Raw genomic sequence first — 25297 nt, 5'->3', positions numbered from 1 at the left:
GAGACTGAGAGGGGACATGATCGAAACATTCAAGATAATGAAGGGAATAGACTTAGTAGATAGAGACAGGTTGTTCACCCTCTCCAAGGTAGAGAGAACGAAAGGGCACTCTCTAAAGTTAAAAGGGGATAGATTCCGTACAAACGTAAGGAAGTTCTTCTTCACCCAGAGAGTGGTGGAAAACTGGAACGCTCTTCTGGAGGCTGTTATAGGGGAAAACGCCCTCCAGGGATTTAAGACAAAGTTAGATAAGTTCCTGATGAACTGGAACATATGCAGGTAAGGCTAGTCTGTTAGGGTAATGGTCTTTGACCTAAGGGCCGCTGCGGGAACGGACTGCTGGGCACGATGGACCACTGGTCTGACCCAGCAGCGATAATTCTTATGTTCTTAAGTTGATGGAGGATGTGGTCAAGGTGATTAAAATAGTGAGTTTCAAAAGAGGTTACCTGGCGTAAAGGTTCATAAAAGAAGTCAAGTAGACTTCGGAGTGCTACTGCTTATCCCTGAAAGTGAACTATGAGAAATAGATCTAGTTATTAGAATCTGCTGGATACTAGTTATCCAGATTGGCAAATGTCAGAGACAGGGTGTTAGGCTTGTTAGGCCATGGTCTGCTTCAGCATGGCTTTCCTTATATACTTATGTTTTAGACCTTTTTTTGGTACAGGACCTTGAGGGCATCCTCATTTATTCAGATTCTACCATCCCCCATTAGCAACATAAGGCTCTGTTGCTACAAGAACAGACTATACCAATACTGAGCAGTATTCTTTTAAACAGAAATTTATAGAGTATCTATGTCATATGCTTTCTTTCCAAGGGATTACAGATAGATTGCCCAGCAAGTGAAAGCAGTATGCCATTAAGAGGTCCCAAAGAGCATACACGACATCTAGTGCTTCACTGGATTTGTAAATTTCTATTGTAGATTCATATAGAATTTCTCTAAGACCAAGGTATCGCTGATGATTTTATCTCAAAAAACTAGACAAGTTTCAAAAGCCCCCCATCTGTGGAACAGGCCTTTGAACAGATAAACAATGCTTTTGCCTAACTCCACACTTCTATCTGTGTTGGAAACATGTCTAATGTGGTTGGGAGCAGCCCTATCGTGAAAACCTAACCTAGAGCAGCTTCAGACACTAAGGGCTAGACATGGGCAACTTCGGTCCTCGAGGGCCGGAATCCAATCTGGTTTTCAGGATTTCCCCAATGAATATGCATTGAAAGCAGTGCATGCAAATAGATCTCATGCATATTCATTGGGGAAATCCTGAAAACCCAATTGGATTCCGGCCCTCGAGGACTGGAGTTGCCCATGTCTGGGCTAGATTCACTAACCCAGGGGTGTCAAAGTCCCTCCTCGAGGGCCGCTATCCAGTCAGGTTTTCAGGATTTCCCCAATGAATATGCATGAGATCTATTTGCATGCACTGCTTTCATTGTATGCTAATAGATCTCATCCATATTCATTGGAGAAATCCTGAAAACCCGATTGGATTGTGGCCTTCGAGGAGGGACTTTGACACCCCTGCATTAACCTATCTCTCCGTGCCCGATCCATGGCCGATTCGTGCAGGCCCAACCAATTCACTGAACAAAAAAATTAAAATGAGGATGATCGGAGGAATGCCCCCCCCTTCCGACCGCAGGAATCGATAGTGTGCGATCCCGATGCATGCGCAGACCATCTGTAAATGGTCTGCGCATGCATCGAAGAGCCGCAACTTTTTAAAAACTTTTACTAGCCCAGCGAACCTGTGGTTTTAACCTGCTTTAAACCCATGGGTTAAAACCATAGGCTCGCACTGCGGAGGAAGGCCAGGGCAGCGCTTGGGGCAGAGAGCCGCGCAGGAGATTCGGGCAGAGCAGGGCAGCAGGAGAGGAGATTTGGGGCAGGGCAGCAGGAGAAAAGAGAGTTGGGGCAAGGAGTAGGAGAGCAGATTTGGGGGCAGAGAAAAAGGCAAAGAGTCGGGGCAAAGAGCAGGAGAGCAGATTCGGGGCAGAGCATGGTGGCAGGAGAAAATCGGGGCAGAGAGTTGGAAAGTCAGGGTAGACAGCAGGCAGAGCAGGAGATAGCAGTTGGAAAGCAGTGAAAGACTGGTCCCCAGCAGTCGCTTGTTTGTGATCGGCCAATTCAGTCAATGTCGCAGGATTTTTGTTTGTGAATCGCTGCCTGCCATCATTTCAATGCCATTCCCCCTCATTTGCATGCACAGATCAGAGGATGATTGGGACAGAGGTTAGTGAATCGGGTCGGAGGAAAATCGGATCACAAAGGAGTCACAAACCGATCGGTACTCGATTGGTTTGCTTAGTGAATCTAGCCCTAAAAGCCCTGCATCTTTAACACTTATGGTAGGCACCGCTCTTCACTCACTTTGATTTCCAAATCACATACCTCCTGGGACCTAAAAATGGGAAGGTTGAAGTCCTGCCAAAATGTGTACAGTTTGACCTACTAGAGCAAAAAGGAGGCCCCTCCATTGGTTATCACTGCAGATGATGGTTAAGGCCACCTATTTCCACGGCCTGCTAGACACGATTCATACACCAGGAAGTGAAGGCCCAGTGGACAGAGCTAAAGAGACATTCAAGCACCCTGCAGCTCCCTGAAGCTGCAAGAGCACAAAAGTTTACTTTATAAGCATTACTGGTTATAACATGCCATTGAGAGCCACCAGGTCAGAGTCTCTGAAGATTCCTGTTGGCCAAGCCATGAGCCCCTGACTACAGCAGTGAAATAGAATTTTATAGCTAAGTTTTCATCTAGAATATTCCTTGTTAGAGATATTTCATTGCTGATTCATTTCTGAGAAATGTTTAGTTTATATTATTTCAAATACTTTTCAGATAATTTATTTTTTTAACATCTTTTATGCTGTGGAAGCTGGATTGGTGGGTATTTTTTCATTTTATACATATTTTTTATTTACATTATTTTTTATTTTATCTTTTTGTATTCTTATTGCATTCTCATATTCCATTTACAATTTTATTCATACATTTTACAATTCATATTTTGTTGATTTAGTTTTGCTATTTGTTTGTGCAGTTGCTTATAATTTAATACATTTACATTTTTAATTGTGGCTTTGGAAAAGTGAGTTGGTGGAGTTTGAGATTTGCAAACATTGCCTGCCTAAGTCTAATTTCTGATATGGTTTACAGTTATGATTCATGTTTTCATATAAGCTACTTTTACTTACAAGTCTCCCAGATAAATAAAGATTTTGTGTGATGTAATTTTACCAGATTTGTAGCCGAGATCACTGCTAGGAACACTGGAAAACCTAGATCCTTCAGCCAACAAGCCCGCCACTTCAAAAAGGCAGGTCTTCTCCTTCCTGGTGCATTCTGGGATGCACCAGAGAGGAGCCTAAGGCCCTGATTGGCTCAGATGCCTAAGGCCCCTCCCATAGGAGGGGCACCTGGGCCAATTGGAGTCTTAGGCCTCCTTTCCATTGCATCCTGGGATGCACTGGGAGTGACCTAAGACTCCGTTTGGCCAGATACCTAAGGCCCCTCCTATGGGAGCAGCATTAGGCATCTGAGTCAATTAAGGCGTTAGGTCCCTCCTCGGTGCATCCCATAATGCACAGGGAAGGGGAAGTCCAACCATTTTGGAGTGGCGGGCCTGCTGAAGGATGTAAGCATCCTTCTAGCCAGACTTTTTCCTACAAGATACAGGAGGTGGGGGGTGTCGGGGTAGACCTAGGGGTGAGGGCCTGCAGCCTTGGGGGGGTGTCGGGGGGGGGGGGGTAAAGGTTTGCAGAGTATCAGGGGCTCTGGGATAAGGGGGTTCAGGGTGGTGGTGGCAGGAGGGAGTGGGCATTCCTACTTCCCGGCTGCTTCAGGGGGAGCCCCGGCTGCTTCTGGGGGGGGGGGGGCATCCCTCCTGCAGATTTTGGCAGGTCTTGTGGGGGGTCCCCTGCTGCAACCGCTCAGCTGATCGTAGCAGGGGGCTTCCCTTGCCATGATCAGCTCAGTGGCCATGTCTATTTGAAATGTAGGCCAGCAATTTGCTAGCCTATTTTTCAGGCATCTGTCGCAGTCCTAGGGAGATTGTCTAGGGCTGCTTAAGCTCACACAAGACCACTTCTGGGCTTAAGGGTCCCGATGCATTTCCCTTGACCACGACAAATGCCTGCAGAGTAGATGTCCTGCCTCGGGTTTTTTAAAAAAAAGTGCATCCCAATTGGCTGTTAGACAGTGTTAGGACGCCTACCTCTGCCTACAATTGGAACACCCGTTTATAGAATGAGCCCCAAAAAGCTGTGGACTGCAGATTAATTCATACAGGCTGTGGAAGCTACATAAAATAAGTACTGCATTTGAATCATCTTTATATTGTCACTTATGAAGAATATTATTTAGAGGAGGAGAGTAACAATGTTTTGATTTCAAATTCAGTGAAACACTATTTCTTTTTGTGAACACTCTAGCCCTTTTGCACAAATATAAGTTTTTTTATCACTTTCTAGGGATGCAACATGCAAATGTGATTTTATAAGTTTCACTTTGGTGCTCACAAAGGTTCAAGCAAGCACTGTTAATTGGTTAGTAACTATGGTTACACGTATGATCTAGCTATTGTTGTATTAAGAAAACCTGGATGAGATCCAGCTTTGGTTAAAAATCACAGACATCTCTCTATTTTAGATCATGACTGCAAGATATATACCAAGATTCCTGCAGATCATCTCTCTAAAAACTTTAACAAAATTGATTTCTCCTTCATAACCTGGTTTCATATAAGGTAGGCTCTTCTGAGAATATCAGTCATATAAGCAGCTCAGCATATGAGGGAATGAGCTTTATGATTTCCCTAGATGCTGAAAAAGCATTTGACTACAACAAATGGACACTCTTATTTTCAGTACTTCACTGGTTTCACCTTTGCGATTTATTATTGATATGGTTCAAGTTCTATATTCAAATCCTATTGAATGTGTATGGAGGAAATTCTAGAAATGGCACCCTAAAGCACCTAAGTTAATTAACAAATGTTAAAACAGAAACCCCCCCCGCACCATTGTCTAAATAATAAGTGCCAGAACTGGAAAGTCCTAGCCTACATTTCAGGCGCCTATCCTTCGTGAAAGTGCGATTCTCTATTGGGTGCCTTTGTGTGATTGACATGTGACCTTCTATCTCAACCCTTCCCAACCTCAAGAGGTACTGTCAGGGTTCCCCCCATCACCATTACTTTTTATCCATTATTTATTATTTATTTATAATTTATTTATTTAAAAATTTATATACCGCATAAATACTATGCAGTTTACAAAATTACATGCATACATATCTGTTCCTCTGAAAATATCAAAGGGAAAAGCATAGCAGTGAAATTATCTGCATATGTAGATGACATACTTTTGTACATATCTTCTTCTGAATGTTCTGTCCTATAAGTGTTCAGGGTGACTAACATCTTTAGAGCTTCAAAGCAGCATTGGAGCATTTAGCGCTCTGGACTGTGGTAGAAAATTCTATCGCAGCTCAGTAAAAGGTGGGTTAGTCATATTATGTCCATATCTGTACACAAGAACATATGATTTTTCTTCATGTTCTAATTTACAATCTTTTTGATCAGATATTTGAGAGTGGATATCTCTTATTTGTTAAAGCTACATTGTTTTACAAACTATAATACTATGCTCCACTTGTTTATCTGACCATCTATTTATGTAAAATAAAAACTGATTGGAAGGATATGGCGATACTCGAGAGGGTGCAAAGGAGAGCGACACGTCTGATAAAAGATATGGAAAACCTTTCATATGCTGAGAGATTAGAGATACTTGGGCTCTTTTCCCTGGAAAAGAGGATACTTAGAGGGGATATGATTGAGACCTACAAGATCATGAAGGGTATAGAGAAAGTGGAGAGGGACAGATTCTTCAAACTTTCGAAAACCTTAAGGACGAGAGGGCATTCAGAAAAGTTGAAAGGGGACAGCTTCAAAACAAATGCTAGGAAGTTTTTCTTCACCCAATGTGTGGTGGACACCTGGAATGCGCTTCCAGAGGGCGTGATAGGACAGAGTATGGTATTGGGGTTCAAGAAGGGATTGGACAATTTTCTGTTGGAAAAAGGGATAGAGGGGGTATAGATAGAGGATAACTGCACAGGTCTTGGACCTGTTGGGCCGCCGCGTGAGCGGACTGCTGGGCACGATGGACCTCAGGTCTGCCCCAGCGGAGACACTTCTTATATTCTTATGAAAGATAAATAACCTTTTTGTTTTGGTGGAATTCTATTTATTTTGTAAATATGAATCCTATGTTGCTGAAAAAACTAACCATCCCTTTCATCAAGCTGTGTTGAGCAGTACAAGCTAAATGCTGAGCTGCCCATTCTATTCCTATGGGCAGCTTGGCATTTAGCTCGCACTGCTTGACAGCGCAGCTTGATAAAAAGGGGGGGGGGGTAAATATGTTATTAAACATATAAAAGTCTGAGAACCCTTCAAAATATTTTGTGACTGTCCTCTTTCTCTAATACATAATTAGGGGGCGTTTTCAAAACACAAAGACGTCCAATAAATGGCATAAATTGGCACTTGGATGTCCACGTGCAAAGTTTTGAAACCATCTTTCTGGATATCTTCCAAGGTGTCCCAGCTGCTATGTTCTGGGCAGGATTAGACTTGGAGGTCTTGTAGTAATAAAATCAAACCTTTCCCAAGATATCCTATATGGAACTTAGACGTTCTGAGTTAGACCTGTTTTCAAAGTGTATGAGTGTCAAAAAGGTACCCAAACTGGAGGGATTAAGTTATGACCCCCCCACCCAGTAGTCAGTAACCCCCTCCTACCCCACAACGATCTGAATAAAACAGTACATACCTGTCTCTAGAACAGCAGAATTTGGTATGGGAAAGCCTATTACAGATGCACACAGGTGTCTTAAGTAGCCTGGCGGATGGGCTAGTGAACCAGAGAGAGAAGGACCGAGAGGCCCATAAGCCACTCTAACCACTACATTTATGGTGGAACATTTGAGGCCACCAAAACCCAACTATAGTGTTATATAGGTGCCACCTGCAGCCATAAAGGCTATTGGGGTGGTAGACAAGTGGGTATAGTAAGTTGGGGGAGGTGAGTTTTGCAGGGCTCACCATACATTATAATGGGGTTCTGGGGAGATGTACACCTGGCACCCTTTATGTGAAGCTCACAGCAGTGCCCTCCTAGGTGCCCTACTGCTCTGCTGGAATATTTCTGTGGCCAGTCCATTACAATGCTGGCCCCTCCTACATCCAAATGGTCTGGATTTGGACATTTTGCACTTGGACATTTCTGTGGTCAAAAATGGGGAATAACATTAGATGTCCTGTTGGCCAAGATGTCTAAGTAGATGATTTCTGTAAAACAAATTTGGATGACTTGTGGTTTTGCCAGTTTAAAAAATGGGCATTTGTTCATCCCTGACATCTTGCACGAAACATTCAAACATGTCCCTCAGTGTATATCATCTCTCTTTCATTAACATTTGTGCTAGTTATTTTGTATTTTTAAAAACTTTTCAATAAAAATTATTTCACCTGGAAAAAAAATTATCTTGCCTTTTTCATAGCTACACTGTTGACTATGTGTCTGGTTTAGGGCCTCTTATCTAACGTGTTAGCGAGTGCTGCACAGCAAATACACTGAAGCCCATTCAATCCCTATGGGCTTTGATGCATTTACCACGCTGACCCACGATATTTGGCTTGATAACAGAGGTTCTTAGTTAAAATTTATGAAAGTCTCTCCTTTTATTATAATTTAAGGCATGTTAATGCTCAGGATTCTTATATGATTATCATTGTTTATTTTTGTCCTGGTTTTGTGATTTGGGGGTAATTTGTATTTTCTTTTACAAGATAGGCATAACTTGTGCCTTTCTGCACCACATGTCTCATTTAGAACCCAAGCTATGTGTGAAATATTGTGTCTCCATTGATGTTTAATTTGTACATCATTTCTCCTCTTTTTCCAATCCCCTCTCACTAGCTAAGAGACTGAGTATGCAGTACAGCAGGGACTCAATAGCAGACTCTTGATAAGTCTGAATTTTAAGCTGACTTTGTAAGGGACTTTTTAGTTTTTTCTGAAGAGCACTCCTGTCTAAAGTAAACCTTGTAGCTCAATGACTCAGCACACTGACAACTACCTTAGAGATAAGCTACCTGCTGTTGTCCCTGGATTCTCATGTACTCCAGTCTTTGCTTCATGTGCTTGCTCTTGTCTGGACTGCCCTGCTGTGTCACTTTCAGTCGAGAGGCAGCTGGATTTACCATCTTCATTGCCGGTATGGAGACTCCACCACTCTGCAGAGAGAAAGTCATAAAACATACATAGATGTAAATAAAACCGTCGCCTTAATTGCAGTCTAAGGAGGCAAAGCTTTAATGATGTCCTTGTGATATGAGTTATCCTTTCCTATTATTGTATTGAATCTGTGTTTCTGGTGCAAGTGTTTAACTTGTGATTTATGTTCAAATACTATAAATACATGAATTAAAAAACAACAACCAACAAACCTTCACCTTACAGTTGATGAGCTCATGCCAGATGCAATATCATTCTTATCTAACTATGCACAGCAAGTGCTCTTTATGCTGATGATCTCATCATTTATCATAAGGCACCTGGGGCAAAGCTGCTATTACTATGAAAAATTGTTATTGCTTGCCCAAGAGAGCAGAATTTTAAGAACATAAGAATTGCCATACTGGGGCAGACCGAAGGTCCATCAAGCCCAGTACCCAGTTTCCAACAGTGGCCAACCCAGGTCCCAAGTACCTAGCTATAGTAGATCCCTGATTGATAGAAGGCCAGCAAAAGGTTTTTTCTATTCTGACTATGTCCCACTGATGTATCTGAATGCCTGTTACTCTCTCTACTGCTATAGCTAGACTAACACCATTGAAATTATAACAGTTTAAACAAAGCATCAATGTTCCATAAGATGCATACTAACTGGACCATCTCAGAGGGTTTAATAAGACTGAAACTGGCAGCAGAGGTACAATGATGTATTGATAAATAGAACTGGGGAAAAAGACATAGCCACAACATGAATCCTCTTTCTTCACTACTTCCTTTTTCTACTTTGGTGACTTTCTAAACCAGGCACTCAAACCACTCCTAGTAAACAAGCATCCCACAATCAGCAGACCAACCCTTGGACAATCTGCTAAATTCTTTCCTACTCTCTTGCTTTTGAGCTCTATTCTTGCTTTTACAGGATATTCAATTTTTACCCATCTTTACCCCCTCCTTATATCATTTCCTATTTTTTTTTTCTATAAACTGCATCAACAGACTGAATATACATAAAATACCTCTGAGATGCCAAACAGACTCCTTCCCTTAGGGAAAAGAAAAACCTCCAGGGTTTCCACAGGCCTCTCTTATAGAAATCCTACCAGATTTGTCCTTCAGAGCCTTCTTACGTGGAATGGCATTTTACAAAGGAAGTTCAAATTGGAATTGAGATGTCCTGCTAGGATTTTAGAACAGGATCCCCCCATGTAGAACTTGTTTCAATATACATGTTAAAATGGATAATTATGCTCTGGTGACATGTGGCACAAACATCCATTGTAGAAAAATAAATGTCTAGTTTCAAGTTTATCAAGTTTATTAAAATATTTGATTGAACGCTTTTCAGAATACAAAGCGTTTTACAAAGACATAAAATTGGATATATTAAAATTACAAATACATCGTAAATAAAAATTATTAATTAAAAAATTAAAAAACGAACTGGGGTAACAAACACATGGAACAGTAGGAAAGGAGGGAAAAGAAAAAATACAACAAAAAAATAAAAAAAACAAGATGAGTTAATCAGGTTGGGTTAAAACATAAGGATAATGTGAGAAAAGGATTTACAATCTTGAAAATCTAAGAGAAAAGGATTTACAATCTTGAAAATCACAGAGAAAGAAAAAAAAAAAAAAAAAAACAAAAAAAAAGGGGTATATACTCAGAGTATAATACAAAACGATAAAATTGGGAATGAACCGAAAAATAAACTTTTAGTTAAAGGCTTCTTTGAAAAGAAAACACTTTAAACTGTTTTTGAATTTATTCAAATCTTGTTCAAGTCTTAAATGAAGAGGAAGGGAGTTCCAAATGGTAGGGGCTGTAACCGAAAAAATAAGGTCACGGCGAGTACCTATGACTTTCAAAGAGGGAACATAAAGGGACGCTTGTGAGGAAGATCTAAGAACTCTAGAAGGGCTGTAGGGGATCAGAAGCCTATCTATAAATGCAGGTGTATTGTTTCTTAATGTCTTAAAGACTAATAGTGCTATTTTATAGGTGATTCTATATGAAATTGGTAGCCAGTGAGCATTTTGAAGCAGTGGTGTAACATGATCGAATTTTTTTGAACCTGTGATTACTTTTATTGCAGTGTTTTGTATGATTTGGAGGCGCCTTATATCCTTAAGATATGCCCCTTTTAACAATGAATTACAGTAGTCTAGCTTTGAGATCACTAGAGAATGTATTAAGGTATTGAGTGAAAATGAATCTAGAAGGGGAACCAATGAGCGGATCATTCTTAATTTATAGAAACAATTTTTTACCAAAGCACTGATGTGTAATCTGAAAGAAAGATTATTGTCTAAAATGACGCCTAAGATTTTTGTGTTGGTAGTAAGATATAGAGGTTTGTTATCTATTAAGATTGGGTTGATTAGTTTTACACCTTCTCTCCCTGAAAAAAGCATAGATGTAGATTTATTAATACTTAAAGAAAGTTGATTATTGTTCAACCAATCATGAACTTTGGCCAACTTACGGTTGATTTCGAGTATATCCTGGGAGCTTGAAGAATCAATAGGGTGTAAAAGTTGGAAATCATCCGCGTAGGCATACACTGTAAATCCTATAGATTGACAAAGAGTTAAGAGAGGGGCCAGATAAATATTGAAAAGTAACGGTGACAATATGGACCCTTGAGGTACACCATAATTTGTTTGATAAGGCTTTGAAGTAGAATTGTTAAAGTGTACAGAAGAAGATCTATTGGTAAAATATGACTTAAACCAATCTAAAACTTGGTCTTTGATGCCAATGGAAGAAAGGCGGTGAAGTAGTAAATGGTGATCAATAGTGTCAAAGGCTGCCGCTAAGTCTAAGGAAATGAGAATGACAGATTTGTGTTGGTCCAGAAAGTAATGAATGGTAGTAACAAGACCTAATAAAGAGTGTTCAGTTGAGTGATTCTTGCGAAATCCTGCTTGATTGGGATGCAAGACATGAGTTTTATCTACAAAGTCTGATAACTGTTGAAATACTACCTTTTCAGTTAGTTTTGCTAGGAATGGAAGACTCGCAATTGGACGATAGTTAGAACATTCAAAAGGACTGGTTTTAGGATCCTTGATAATTGGTAGAAGAACAGAATGTTTCCAGTCTTCTGGAATTGATGATGTAGACAAGCTTTTGTGGATAATTTGTAGAATAATTGGACCGAAAATTGAGAAGTATCGTTTAAGTAGAAAAGGAGGGAATGCTTCATTTTTCGAACCTTTAAGTTTTATTGATTGAAACAACTGTTTTAGTTCAGATAGGGTAGGAATGATAAACTTGGAGCATGTAGCTTGAAAATTAATTTGGTCTTCATCGGAAATAGCAGGAGTTTTGTTGGATATGTTAGCTTTGATGGTATTAATTTTAGTATAAAAAAAATCAGCTAAACTGTCAGCTGTGAGGGAATCATTGACAGGAATATCCGGTTTATGTTTAAAGGTAGTTAATTGTTTTAATATTTTGAAAAGTAAAGAAGAATTTTTAGTCATAGATATTTTTTTATTGTAATATTTTTTTTTCGTTTCGTTGATCTTTTGGCGGTAATATTGGGAATGATTTTTGTACGTTTCCAGATTGTTTGATGTGGGTTTAGCTCGCCATTTACGTTCAGCTGAACGTAACTGTTGTTTTAGTAATACAAGAGAAGAGTTGAACCAGGGATTTTTTTGTTTTTTTGGAGAGATAGTTTTAATTGTTATAGGAGCAATTTTATTTAAAAGAGATTGACAGGTGTTGTTCCAGGTAGTTAGTTGGTCGTTTATAGATAGAGAGTTAAAGTTATCCAGATCCAGTAATGGTGTAACGAGAAGCGAGTCATCTATATTTTGGAAGTCTCTTACTTTAATAATTTTGGGAGATCTAAAGGGATCATGAGGGGGGTAAATAACTAGTGTTGATTGAATTAGACTATGGTCAGACCATGGGACTTTTAAGATTTCTAGATCTGAGAAATTATCAAATAATTCCCCTGAGGCAAAGATCATATCTAGAGTGTGACCTTTGATATGTGTTGGGCCAATTTTAAAGGGTTTAAGGTCAAGATCTTTCATGTGAACAAGAAATTCGGATGTATAAGGGTTGGATTTATCCTCGAAATGGAAATTGAAATCTCCAAGAAGTATAGTAAAAGGTGAAGTGGTAACAAAATTTGAAACAATAGATAATAACTGGGTGAAAGTAGATTGATTATTTGGAGGAGGGTTATATAGTAGAAGTAAATTGATATTTGGATTCGAGTTAAGTTTTAATTGAATAAATTCAATAGTACCAATGATTTGAGTGGATTCAACTACTGGGGATAAGTTGGCTTTGTAAATGATTGCAAGGCCTCCTCCTTTTTTATCTGTACGATGATTAAAACAATAGTTATAGTTAGGGGGGGAAGCATAAGACAAATAAGCTTCATCACCCTCCTTTAACCAGGTTTCTACAAGACAAAGAAGATCAAACGATTGATTGGTTAATAGATCTTTAATAATGTGATGTTTGGAACGTAATGATCTGACATTAATTAACCCTATTTTTAAAAACTTTTTTGATGTTGCTGAAGTAGTGTATATGGGTGAAAATTTGTCTGATGACTGAAAAGAAGTAGACGAAGTAAGGTTAATTAGATTAGAGGGGTTAAAAGTGGTCGAGGAATCTGCTGGGGGAGGTCTATGACCCCATTGAACCTGAATTTGAGATGAGAGAGGATTCATGGATAAAAGAATAGTGAAAGACCAAAATAAAATTAGAAAAATTCCAAATTTATTATGGATTATAGGGAAAATAGATTTAGAATTTGGGACAAAGAGAGAAAATGAAAATCCTAAGAAAAGACGATAGCAAAGATTAAATAAGTCATGAAGTTGCCCACAAAGTTGCGCACAAAGGAGCGCAACAAGGAGCAGGACCGCAAGAGGGGAGGAATTTAACCGCATGTACCAGCTGAGTGGAGGCGTGTCCAGCGGGCCGCCGCTTCGCGGCGGCGATTCAAAATGGTGGAGAGGGACTGAGGGAATGAAACACAAGACAAAAGATTAATGATGTGCACCTGCTAGAATAAGAGTAATATAATAAAACTGTAGAATTTGAAATTAAAAGCTTATTTTGAAAAGAATATGACTTATTAAAAACTTATTGAAACAGAACACACATAAAAATAAAATCAATACAGATAAAAGTTAAATTTACGGATAAAAGAAGTAAAACTTACTGGTAAAAGATAAAACATGCAAATAAAGTAAACTTGAAACTTATGGAAAGTGATGTTTAAAAAACCAGACACAATAAAATTAAAAACTTACGTACAAACCGGAAAGTGAGTATTCTTGAAATAATTGGTGCTTAATACAGTAAACAATAAAACCGGGTTAAACAAGCTTAAACCTTGGTGACAATAGCAAAACAATCTAAGGTCTTTGGCGTAATGGGCGTGCGCCGCAAGAGGGGAGGAATTTAACCGCATGTACCAGCTGAGTGGAGGCGTGTCCAGCGGGCCGCCGCTTCGCGGCGGCGATTCAAAATGGTGGAGAGGGACAGCTGAGTGGAGGCGTGTCCAGCGGGCCGCCGCTCCGCGGCGGCGACTCAAAATGGTGGAGAGGGACAGCTGAGTGGAGGCGTGTCCAGCGGGCCGCCGCTTCGCGGCGGCGATTCAAAATGGTGGAGAGGGACAGCTGAGTGGAGGCATGTCCAGCGGGCCGCCGCTTCGCGGCGGCGATTCAAAATGGTGGAGAGGGACAGCTGAGTGGAGGCGTGTCCAGCGGGCCGCCGCTTTGCGGCGGCGATTCAAAATGGTGGAGAGGGACAGCTGAGTGGAGGCGTGTCCAGCGGGCCGCCGCTTCGCGGCGGCGATTCAAAATGGTGGAGAGGGAGTACAAACCGGAAAGTGAGTATTCTTGAAATAATTGGTGCTTAATACAGTAAACAATAAAACCGGGTTAAACAAGCTTAAACCTTGGTGACAATAGCAAAACAATCTAAGGTCTTTGGCGTAATATCAATGGGTCAAAATGGTGGAACAGCAACATAAACATTTATGTGCTAGAATATAATTGTTTCCTAAGCCATTTTAGAATCATAATTGTTTATTTTTCCTGAAGATATCATAGAGCCCAATATCTCTTGTCAGTCTGGTTTTTGGGGGAACATCAAGCCCTGGTAGGATTAAGGGGTGACCTGTAATTTCTTTAATACAGCACTGCTCGATAAAGGCACTATTCTGAACCCAAGACATCTTAGGCAGCAGGTGTAAATTTCAAGGTTGATCTCTTAAGACAGACATTCTTTCCCCTTCTAAAATAGGGAATAAATGCTTTTTTAGGACCACCTTAGTACTGCCCAAAACACGCCCATACAATGGCATACAGGGTGGGAGGCATCCGGGGCGGTGACACCCTCCAATCCCTCTAAATCTATGCCAGCACGAGCAGCTTCTTCATCTGCTGCTTGAGCTGGCTTTCCTTCTGAAGTTACTTCCTGGTCCTGCAACCTGGAAGTGATTTCAGAGAGAGACAGGCATGTTGCGTCCTTAGAATTACAGGGTTCTAAGTGACAAATTTCAGTATTTTTAACTTCGATGACTTCCGGGTACTCTCTGACATGTAAATGTTACAATATTCATGAGGATTTGGAGAAACTCTGTTCTGGTGTTAAATTAATAAATAAATCCACACATGTCATTGAACACTAAATTGCCCCACAAACCTCCACGTCAAATTCCTGAGAATGACTTTCGGTACAATTAGAACCATGTAATTCTAAGGTTGCGCGAGCAACAGGCTAGAGTAGTTGCTTGTGCTGACGAAGATTTTAAAAAGGTACGGGGGCAGGGAAGGGAGGGCACGAGCTTGGCATGGGAGGGCAGAGAGCTGCCGGAGATGGTGCCCGTGGTGATCTGCCCCCTCCCTCATTACTATGTCACTGCCAGGGCAGGATTAACCAATAGGCCCAGTAGGCACGTGCTTAGGGCCCGAAATGGTCAGGGGGGCCCGATGAAGGAGGGCATCAACATTGTTTTTTCCAAATGGCGATGGGCTCCTCCAGCATTGATTGGCAATGCGAGCCCCCCCTGATCAGCAATGCGCCCCCCCCAATCGACGGATAGTAAGACAAGCAAGCAACGCGGGTAAGAAAGGCAACGGGAACTGTAATTTTGCAAGCGGTGCTGCTTGCCCAAAGCTTCCCTCTGACGCAGCTTCCTGTTTCCACCTGGGCGCATGGTGGAGTGGGGCGGGGCAGAGGGCCCAGTGTACTTGTGTGTCTAGGGGCCTTTGATGAATTAATCCTGCTCTGGTCACTGCACCCATACCATGCTCCCCTTGTTACTTGCACATTCTTCAGTTTTACACATGTATATCCTAACTTTGTAAAACTGGAATTTAAGATATTTGTGCTAGATAAATGTTTAAGTGCTGTTTATGAATACCTAAATGTAAATGGTGCTTCTACAATATTTACCACAGGCCCCATAGTAATAAAATGGATTCTGTGGCAGACAGCATGCATAACACCGTTAGAAAATGATTCCCTTTATGACCTGGTCTCTGTATGTTACCTGACCTTTTGCTTTCCTGTCTCTTGGTAAACTTTGCATCAGGGCATTTCACACTACTTGGTTATATGATCATAAGAATTGCCATACTGAGGCAGACCATAAATCCATCAAGTCCAGTTTGTTAGTGGCCAATCCAGGCCACAAGTACCTGGCAGGATACCAAAAAGTAGCAAGAGTCCATGCTATTAACCCCCAGGGATAAGAGATGGCTTTCCCCAAGTCTACCTCAACAGCTGTTTATGGACTTTTCTTCCAGGAACTTGTCCAAAACTTTTTACGAGGTGCTAACTGCTTTTACCACGTCCTCTGGCAATGCATTCCAGAGTTTAATTATGTATTGAATGACAAAATTATCCTATTTATTTTAAATGTACTCTTACGTAACTTCATGGCATGTCTCCTACTCTTTGTACTTTTTGAAAGAGCAATCAATTCATGTTTACTCATTCCACTCCATTCAGCATTTTAAAGACACCTGACTTATTTCCCCATGTCATTTAAATGCTATAGGTGAAACTTACTAGTTAATAAATAACAATTTAATGTAATCACCCTGTGACAAAGTTTAATGAAATTGTTATTAAATATTTTGGAGATGCTGAAAGGGTCAAAGCAAAATACACACTTTAGTTATAACTGTGTATGGAAAGAGAAAAATAAGATCAGCAAACCCTTTATATAGGGATGGAAGAATGTAAAGATAAAAAGATATGATATCAGACAATCAGATTTCCAAGTAAGGAGAGAAGATAAAAGCATCTTTAATATGTGTGTGTTTACAGTAGAAGACCAGTGAGAAAAAAGGAAGAAAGGAGTCTTCATGCTATACTGTATATTGATCAGAAGAGAGAAAAGCCTCTGTGGATGTCAAGGCTGCTATCAGAATTACTTTTTATCTGTAATGAACACATCTGTAAAGACCACACAAGTCTTAACTAGAGAACAGTGAATGTAGCTCAGATCCTCAAGAGCTCATAACAAGAATGACTTTTAGGCAAACAGGCTCTTAATAATCTATAGCAGTGGTTCCCAACCCTGTCCTGGAGGACCACCAGGCCAATCGGGTTTTCAGGATAGCCCTAATGAATATGCACGGAGCAGATTTGCATGACTGTCACTTCCATTAGATGCAAATCTCTCTCATGCATATTTATTAGGGCTAGCCTGAAAACCCGATTGGCCTGGTGGTCCTCCAGGACAGGGTTGGGAACCACTGATCTATAGAATTTAGTGTTTCAAAAATGTGCACAGAGCCTCTTCTGCAGTGGAAATTCTGGCTACTAAATTTTAAAGAATAACTTGTACAACAGGTTCTAAAAGGCAAGTGAAAAAAGTTATAATGCTGTGCTAATCTGAGACACAAGGATGACTTACTTAAGGTGGCACAAGGTCAGGACTTTTGGCCTAACCACACCATCATATCCAAGTTAGATCAACAGTGAAAGTAAGGAAATTCACTCTCTGGAACTCTAGGAAAGGGCTCATTTCCATCCTGGGATAAGATGAAAAGCAGCCATCCATCTATCCCAAGTATCAGCATAAGAACATAAGAAGTTGCCTCCGCTGGGTCAGACCAGGGGTCCATCGCGCCCAGCAGTCCATCAGGTCCATGACCTGTAAGTGATCCTTTGTCTAAAACCTTTCAATCCCCATTTTTCTTCTATCTATACCCTTCCATAATCCTATCTCTACCTCTATCTATATCCCTCAATCCTCGTATCCTTCAGGAACTTGTCCAATCCCTCTTTGAATCTCCTTAATGAGGAATCTACTAAAATTTCAAATTTTCCTCTCCATTGATACATTTAACTTAAAATTTGTCCAGTCAACTTGCCATTTTCCTTCTCTCTTAATTCTTATTAAGCATTCTAAGTAAAACTGAAATTAAAATATTGCTTAATGTGGCATCTGAGTAGGGTCAGATGAGAAGAAAAACACCTTTTGTACCCCTCATTCCCCAGAACTCATTCAGATACCCATGAAACAATATGTCACAACCTTAACATCCATACAGATGCTAGAGCTCATAGGCACAATGCAGTCAGCATTCAATTTCCCAAAGCTGGATTCTGTCAGCTGAAGATGCCTGCACCGATCCAGAGAGGTGACTGTAAAGCAACCAACTTATAATATACATCAATCTTCCTTTGCACAAAGGATAATGTAAGTAGTCTGCTGGATGTAAACAAGCTTTGTGCCAAGAAATAAAAGCAGTTAAGGGTGTAGAAAAATCCAGGCTAACTGCCAAGATTTCAGAGGAAGTCCCTAAGTTCCCCACTAATCTCATAGATTCTTAGATGATGCCACCACAATATCCCCCACCCAAAATTCCCTGAATGAAAGCCTGGAACTGCAGCTGATATTCACAGAGAGAGCAGCCAAGGAAAGATTAAGATAAAATACACCTTAGGACTGGAGTCTGGGAGCTGGGGCTTTGCCAACAATGGAGGTTTCTTCCCTGTAGATCGTGTCCATAAGGTAACGTCCGTTTGTGAAGAATTCTGATGAAGAATGTTAACAGTCTCATCCCTCTCTGTGTCACTGGACATCTGTTCACTTGATTTTTCCTTTGTTATTCCTCTGTCATTTAGATTTTCTAATTGATCTATTCTGGGATTCTCCTGAGAAAGAACAAATTCCACAGTGTGATGACCACCAATATCACTAATAGTAAGTTCCAACTCTCTGATGGATTCCTCAAAGCTGTTCAACTGTTTGTAAGTGTTTTTGCAGATTTCCTGACTTCTTAATGTCACAGTGTCATATTCTGGATTTTCAGCAGAGTTCAGCATGCATCTCCTTCCTTGTATTTGGGTTTCATCCATATATAAATCAGTATTTTTTTGTTCACAAGCCAGGACTTCTATGATTTTACTTACAGATGCTGCTCCAGACTTTATAGCTTGTGACAATGCATGACAATGCATCTTCGGAACCCTCACTTTGAGCTGTTCAGACCCCCTAGTTATGCAATCTTTGTTATGAAAGGACTGCCACTCTGATACAAGACATGTTTTGTTTGGAAAATCTTCTGGTGCTTCACTTTCAGTCTGTTTAAAATCTTTGCCATCAAGTTCTTTGCAAGCAGGTAGCTTCTCCTCTAGACTGTGGCTGGACATTTCTGTCTTCAGTTCAGGAATCCCACCTTTATTTTGAAATTCAGAAAAGCTCCTATACTTTTCATCATCTTCAATGATGGCTAACAGCCTTTTATAAGCTATTTCAAGCGTCAAGGTTTCTTCAAAGATTATAAGGATGGCTTGTTTGTCTAAACTGATAAACGATGCTTCAGGGACAATGTCTCTAGACCAACCATCTCTAAATCCAACATTCAAAGTATAGATTTTTTCCCCTTTCTCTTTTGCCAATTCAAGAACTTCATTTTTGGACAACGCCTGAATCTTTGTTGGTGTTATTATGAAAGCAATATTGTCTTTTCTACTAACATCATTGTTATTGGGTATCAAGGCTTCATCAATGTAAAGAGGTGATAACTCATCTTGTAGGGATTGAGAATGTGCTTCTAATGACATAGTCTGAAATGTCTCTTGCATATCTTCTCCAGCCAAAGATAATCTATCTATTTCAGAACAGCTTGTATCCACTGAACCAAGTGTCAACCTTAATGGGTTCCCTCTGAATTTCACACTGCCCTTTTCAGGTTGATAATTAAGTCCTTGTTTTTCCATCTCTTTCTTGTATGACACATTAGTACTGGCTTCACTATACTCAGGGCCACTTGCTTTTTTGGTCAGTTCAAAGTCAACTTCAGTAGGTGATGGGGGGTTTGAAACCACTGTCAGGACAATGCGAGGGAGACTGAACATTCTTCTGGCTGGAGATACAACTTCCCGTTCCTATACAGCAAATTCAGAAACAGGAGGACGTTAATGATCAAGATGATCACAACTTTAAAATGGAAATAAGAGTACAGAACAAACTGGACCCACAAAGCAACTGAGACCAAAACGATTCTGAATTTTCATTCTCGCTCAGATATATGAACACCTGTACTAAATATGGCAACTTGCCATGGAATCTAATTAGTGAAATTGGTGTGTTTCAAGGTGCAATCATTCACACATCTTGAAAGAATACTGTAGAAAAAGTAGTGTAGATAAGACTTGTGCAGCTTGGAATGGCACAACACAAAACTTTCTTGTAGAAAAGAAAATTCTCATCTGACATTTTGTTGTTATTACTGTCACTGTATTTAGTTGTACATATTCTATGGAATAAAAGCAGTTCTGGAAAGCACAGATGAAGAGAACAGGCATATTTGATTTCCAAAGCCAGATTAGCACTGGAATAACCATGCTTACTATATGGAATGCCTTATCTCGATCTGTAGTGTGTAAAAAAGTCTATTTCAGTATCCCATGGGGAAATTTCAGCAGTATATATAAGGATCTCACATCATATAGCTTCCACTGACTCCCATGAGCATGCCCCAAAAGAGACAGTGCTTGTAATGCTTCATTTACAGGAAATTTGTCTACCAATTTATCTGGGTAAAACTGCATATATTGTTCAGTGTGGTGCATAATTTACCTACACAAATTTGAAGATGTTCCCAAGGTAGGATTAAATTATGGGAGTCAACAATGCACATAATTTTGCATTATCCAAATGAAACAGAGACTGCTTTGGTCTTTGGAGGAATGGTCACAGCACCATCACCCATGTAGTTTGGTTTTGATCACTGGTATAAACTCTGCAGAATTTGCACTAAACGTGGGCATTTTAATGGTTGCATTTTATCTTTTAAAAAAAAATTTGCATCTTTTCTTGGAAAATATAATAGTTTAATTAGAAAGTACAGCCACTGCTCTATTAGTGGAACTGTTTATTGACAAGAGACTTGAGAGAGAGTGTTCAATATGGCATGGGTGGCAATGTAATGGAGATGGTCCTTGAAACATCTTAAAGTGAAGCATGACTCATGCCATACAAGTGTCCCAATGTCGACTTAACTTAAAGATGAATATTAGTCTTATAAAATAAAATAGAATTAAATTAGTATGTGAGCAACTGCATCTAAAATTAGTAAATAACAAAGTATTAATACTCATAAAGTTTATAGGACCCATGACAATTATGGTAAATAAATCACAGATCAGTAAAGCTCTTGAAGATCACCGCTGAGGTCCTTTATACACTTGAATATATATTCCAGAGAGGTGACTGGTTTCATATAATTATTATTAGACAAATTATTCTTGGCAGTTTGTTAACGTTTTGGCTTTTTAGGATTTCTTTTTGGCCTTTGTGGTTTCATATAAAACATTTGACAACCTCCTGGATTCAAAGTAGAGTGCCTTGCTTGGTTTAGACTGTTTATTTACAGGCATTAAGACATTCTGTGCTAGTGTGGAAGGACTTCTCCAGAACACTGCAGGATTATTGCATTAGAGTGGACATATATTTTCAGGATCTTCTGTGTTGTTACAGGGGAGCTAGTAAAGCTTTGTAATATACCTAAAATAGCCCAAGGAAGCCAATCAAATATGCTTAAGGCACCTGCAATACTGTACTGTATTGCTGAAAATGCAGAGGAAATAACCATCGAACAGGTGGTTTATTGATTGCAAGGCACTGAGGAAGTTGTATTTGCTATTTTGGTGAAAGTTTTTTGTGCCATCACGTCTGGGTGGTAGAGAGTAAGTTCACCTCTGAGGCTTTTTCTTTTGCTTTAAGCATTATTGCAGTGCTTAGCTCACTTTTTCTATTAATGGAGTGATTTTGTGTATTTATTAAGTTATAACTTTTTCCTCCATCCCTTTTCTGAGAATTGTATTTAATAACTAACCACCCTGTCCCCCAAATATTCAACTCCTGACAGCTTTACAGTTGCTGACATCTATGGACTGAATTAGACAGAGATATTCAATGTCAAGTCTAATCTAGCCAGTAGAATTTGATATCTGGGTCACATGTGAATGCCAGCAGATTTCTAGGTGTTAACCAATATGCAGACTGGTGCCTGAACTACTAAGTGGACAAAAGGGGTGTAGTTAGCAACTTGGGCTACCATTAAAACATGTTATGTACCAGTAGCTCATGATATTTTTGCACAGGTCTCATTTAATATGAGACCTAGTCATTAATAACTGGGGCCAACAGTAAAATGACTCATCTTAATGGCAGTCCACACTGATAACCACCCCCTACTCCCGGTTAGGACAGCTTTTGCTGTCCAAACTTTATCCAGGCACTTACCCAGTTAGCAAACTGACAGCTGCCACTGATTGGCTAAGTCTTTGCTTCTATCTCTGCTTTCGGAGCACCCCAGCACTAATTGGATAGTGCCACGGTGGTTGTAGATGATAATCAGCAACACTGTCTGAATCAGTGTTGCTGAATATCAATGGCAGAACAGGACAAGGTGACTTAACTGGGCAGGAACCCCTCTTGTTGGTGCAACTGTTTGAATATATACCCTTAGGCTTCTACATCCTTTAGAACAAAGCTTGAAAAGGCTGTGGGAGTCTATTTCATTAGATTAATTGCTATTCTCTTTCCCCCTCCCACTTAACTTGCTTCATCTGCTCAAAAGAAAAGCCCATCAACTGAAGAGGAGTTGGAAGTAATCTAGGTCAATGGAAAGCAGAACCATTTATATAGTGCAGATTGTATTCTATCAGGTTGATTTTTTTTTTTTTTTTACCACTGGCCATAGCATTTAAATATATTCTGGTCAATATTCAACTTACAGAGTCAGTGTTTGTTTTTTAAATGCCAACCGTTGCAGGCAGAATTAGGCCCAGATATTCAATGTCAGGCCATGTCCAGGCATTGGTACTGAATATCTAGGGCCAATTCATTATGTAGGTCTTATGCGGGTCCTAGCTAATATTCAGACAGGACCCTATAAAGACACTTAGGGCCAGATTTTGTATAGGATGCCCGGTCTCAGAAGCTGACGAGCATCCTATATAGAATCGGCCCTAAGGCCGCCTAAAATAAACCCGATTCTGTAACCGATGTCCACATTACAGATGCCAGTTAGAGAATTGGGTTATTGTAGACGCGGCCGCTAAGCTTATCGCGGCAACGGATCTCCCTGCTGCAATAAGTTTAGAGGCTTCAGCTTCCAGTCCCCTGAACAAACGCAGCAGGATGGAAGCCCAATACCACCTGCCCAGAACATCCCCCACCCCTCTGAACGCGACAGGAGGGATGCTGGACTAGGGAGACTCGTACGACCACCTAGGTTTGCCTAAGGTTACTTCCGGGGCAAAGCACGCCCATGGCTAGCCTTAGGCAAGCTTAGACAGGCATGCAGACCTCCCTAGGCTTCTGGAGGCACCGCCAATGTAGGTGACCTGCCTCGGGAGCTTTTTTTTTAAAAAAAAAAAGTGCATCCCGATTGGCTGGTTAGACAGCAGTAGGACATCTACTGCTGCCTACACTCGGGACGCCCTTTGCAGAATCCGGATCTTATTGTGTGTCCTGCCTGAATATTGGGTAGGTCCGCATATGGATGTTTGGCCAGGTCTCCTATAGTTCTGAACCCCCTCCCACCCCCACAGACCTCCAGAAATCTACCCCACAGGAAGTACTGAATACTACAAGGTCATAACTAGATATCATAGCAGCCATTTTGAAGGGGCAGCTGCAAAGGACAGAAGTGAGCAGGCATCGCTGAAAAATAGCTGGAAAGCGATGACCACAAATGCTCGCAGTCTAAGCAACAAAGTTCATGATCTGCAAGCTCTGATGTTAGAGGCAGATCTAGATATTGTTGCTATCACAGAGACATGGTTCAGTGAATCACATGGATGGGATGCAAACATACTGGGATATAATCTTTTTAGGAAGGACAGAGATGGTCAAAAAGGTGGAGGAGTAGCTCTTTATGTAAAGATCAATATCCAAGCGACCGAAATGCAAGGGACCTGGGGAGAGGAAAAAGCGATATGGATTGCTCTGAAAAGAGAAGATGGAACTTCTATCTACGTGGGTGTAGTCTACAGACCTCCGACTCAATCGCAGCAAATTGATAAGGATCTGATTGTGGATATCCAAAAGTTTGGAAGGAAAGAGGAGGTTCTGCTGTTGGGAGATTTCAACCTGCTGGATGCGGACTGGAATGTTCCGTCTGCGGAATCGGAAAGAAGTAGGGAGATTGTGGATGCCTTTCAAGAGGCTCTGCTCAGACAAATGGTGACGGAACCCACAAGGGAAAAAGCGATATTGGATCTGGTCCTCACAAATGGAGAGAGTATCTCTAATGTTCAAGTGGGTGCTCATCTGGGAAGTAGCGATCATCAAACCGTTTGGTTTGATATAACGGCTAAAGTGGAGAGCGGCCGCATGATACTTAAAGTCCTAGATTTCAAACGTATGGACTTTAATGCAATGGGAGAGTACCTGAAGAAAGAGCTGTTAGGATGGGAGGACATAAGAGAAGTGGAAAGACAGTGGTCTAAGCTGAAAGGAGCGATAAAAATGGCTACGGACCTTTATGTGAAGAAAATCAATAAAAACAAGAGAAAAAGGAAGCCGATATGCTTCTCCAACCTAGTGGCTAAGAAAATAAAGGCGAAAGAGTTGGCGTTCGTGAAATATAAAAAAAACCAAGAGGAGAGCAGAAAGGACTACAGGGTGAAACTGAAAGAAGCCAAGAGAGAGATACGTCTGGCGAAAGCACAGGCGGAAGAACAAATGGCTAAAAATGTAAAAAAGAGAGACAAAAATTTTTTCAGATATATTAGTGAAAGGAGGAAGATGAAAAATGGAATTGCTAGGCTAAAAAATGCTGGGAACCAATATGTGGAGAGTGATGAGAAAGCAAATGTGCTAAAACAAATACTTCCATTCTGTGTTCACAGAAGAAAATCCTGGAGATTGTCTGGCAAAGTTACACGAGAAAATGGAGTAGATTCTGCGCCGTTCACGGAGGAGGGGGTTTATGAGCAACTTGAAAAATTGAAGGTGGACAAAGCGATGGGACCAGACGGGATCCATCCCAGGATACTAAGGGAGCTCAGAGAGGTTCTGGCGAGTCCTATTAAAGACTTGTTCAACAAATCTCTGGAGACGGGAGTGATTCCTGGGGATTGGAGGAGAGCTGATGTGGTCCCTATTCATAAAAGTGGTCACAGGGATGAAGCAGGAAACTACAGGCCGGTGAGCCTCACTTCAGTTGTTGGAAAAATAATGGAAGTGTTGCTGAAAGAAAGGATAGTGTACTTCCTTGAATCTAATGGGTTACAGCAGTGGTCTCAAACTCACGGCCCGGGGGCCACATGTGGCCTGCCAGGGACTATTTTGAGGCCCTCTGTATTTTTATCATAATCACAAAAGTAAAATAAAACAGTTTCTTGATCATATGTCTCTATAGCTATAAATGACAATATTATTATTAAGACTTAGCCAAAAGGAAAGATTTATAAACTATGAAGAGTTTTACCTCATGCAAAATTGTCATTTCTTT

General features: G+C 40.6%; 1 protein-coding gene across 14 annotated transcripts in view; it reads right to left on the bottom strand.

The window, feature by feature from the left end:
• SRCIN1 (SRC kinase signaling inhibitor 1) overlaps positions 1–25297 on the bottom strand; it is a 223107-nt gene that overhangs the window by 29267 nt on the left and 168543 nt on the right. For 10 of the 14 annotated variants that reach the window (XM_033918285.1, XM_033918280.1, XM_033918282.1 and 7 more), the window contains 2 exons: positions 18264–19715; positions 8180–8320 (listed from right to left, as the gene is read on the bottom strand). In XM_033918285.1, coding sequence (XP_033774176.1) covers positions 8180–8320; positions 18264–19715 — 1593 coding nt within the window. Of the gene's footprint in view, positions 1–8163; positions 8321–18263; positions 19716–25297 lie in introns of all 14 variants that reach the window. The other 4 variants (XM_033918289.1, XM_033918288.1, XM_033918292.1 and 1 more) reach the window with 2 other exon arrangements.

Source organism: Geotrypetes seraphini, chromosome 13 (genome assembly GCF_902459505.1).
Source record: "Geotrypetes seraphini chromosome 13, aGeoSer1.1, whole genome shotgun sequence".
NCBI lineage: Eukaryota > Metazoa > Chordata > Amphibia > Gymnophiona > Dermophiidae > Geotrypetes > Geotrypetes seraphini.
Note: the sequence above shows the minus strand (reverse complement) of the source record. Positions and strands in the feature narration are given on the sequence as shown.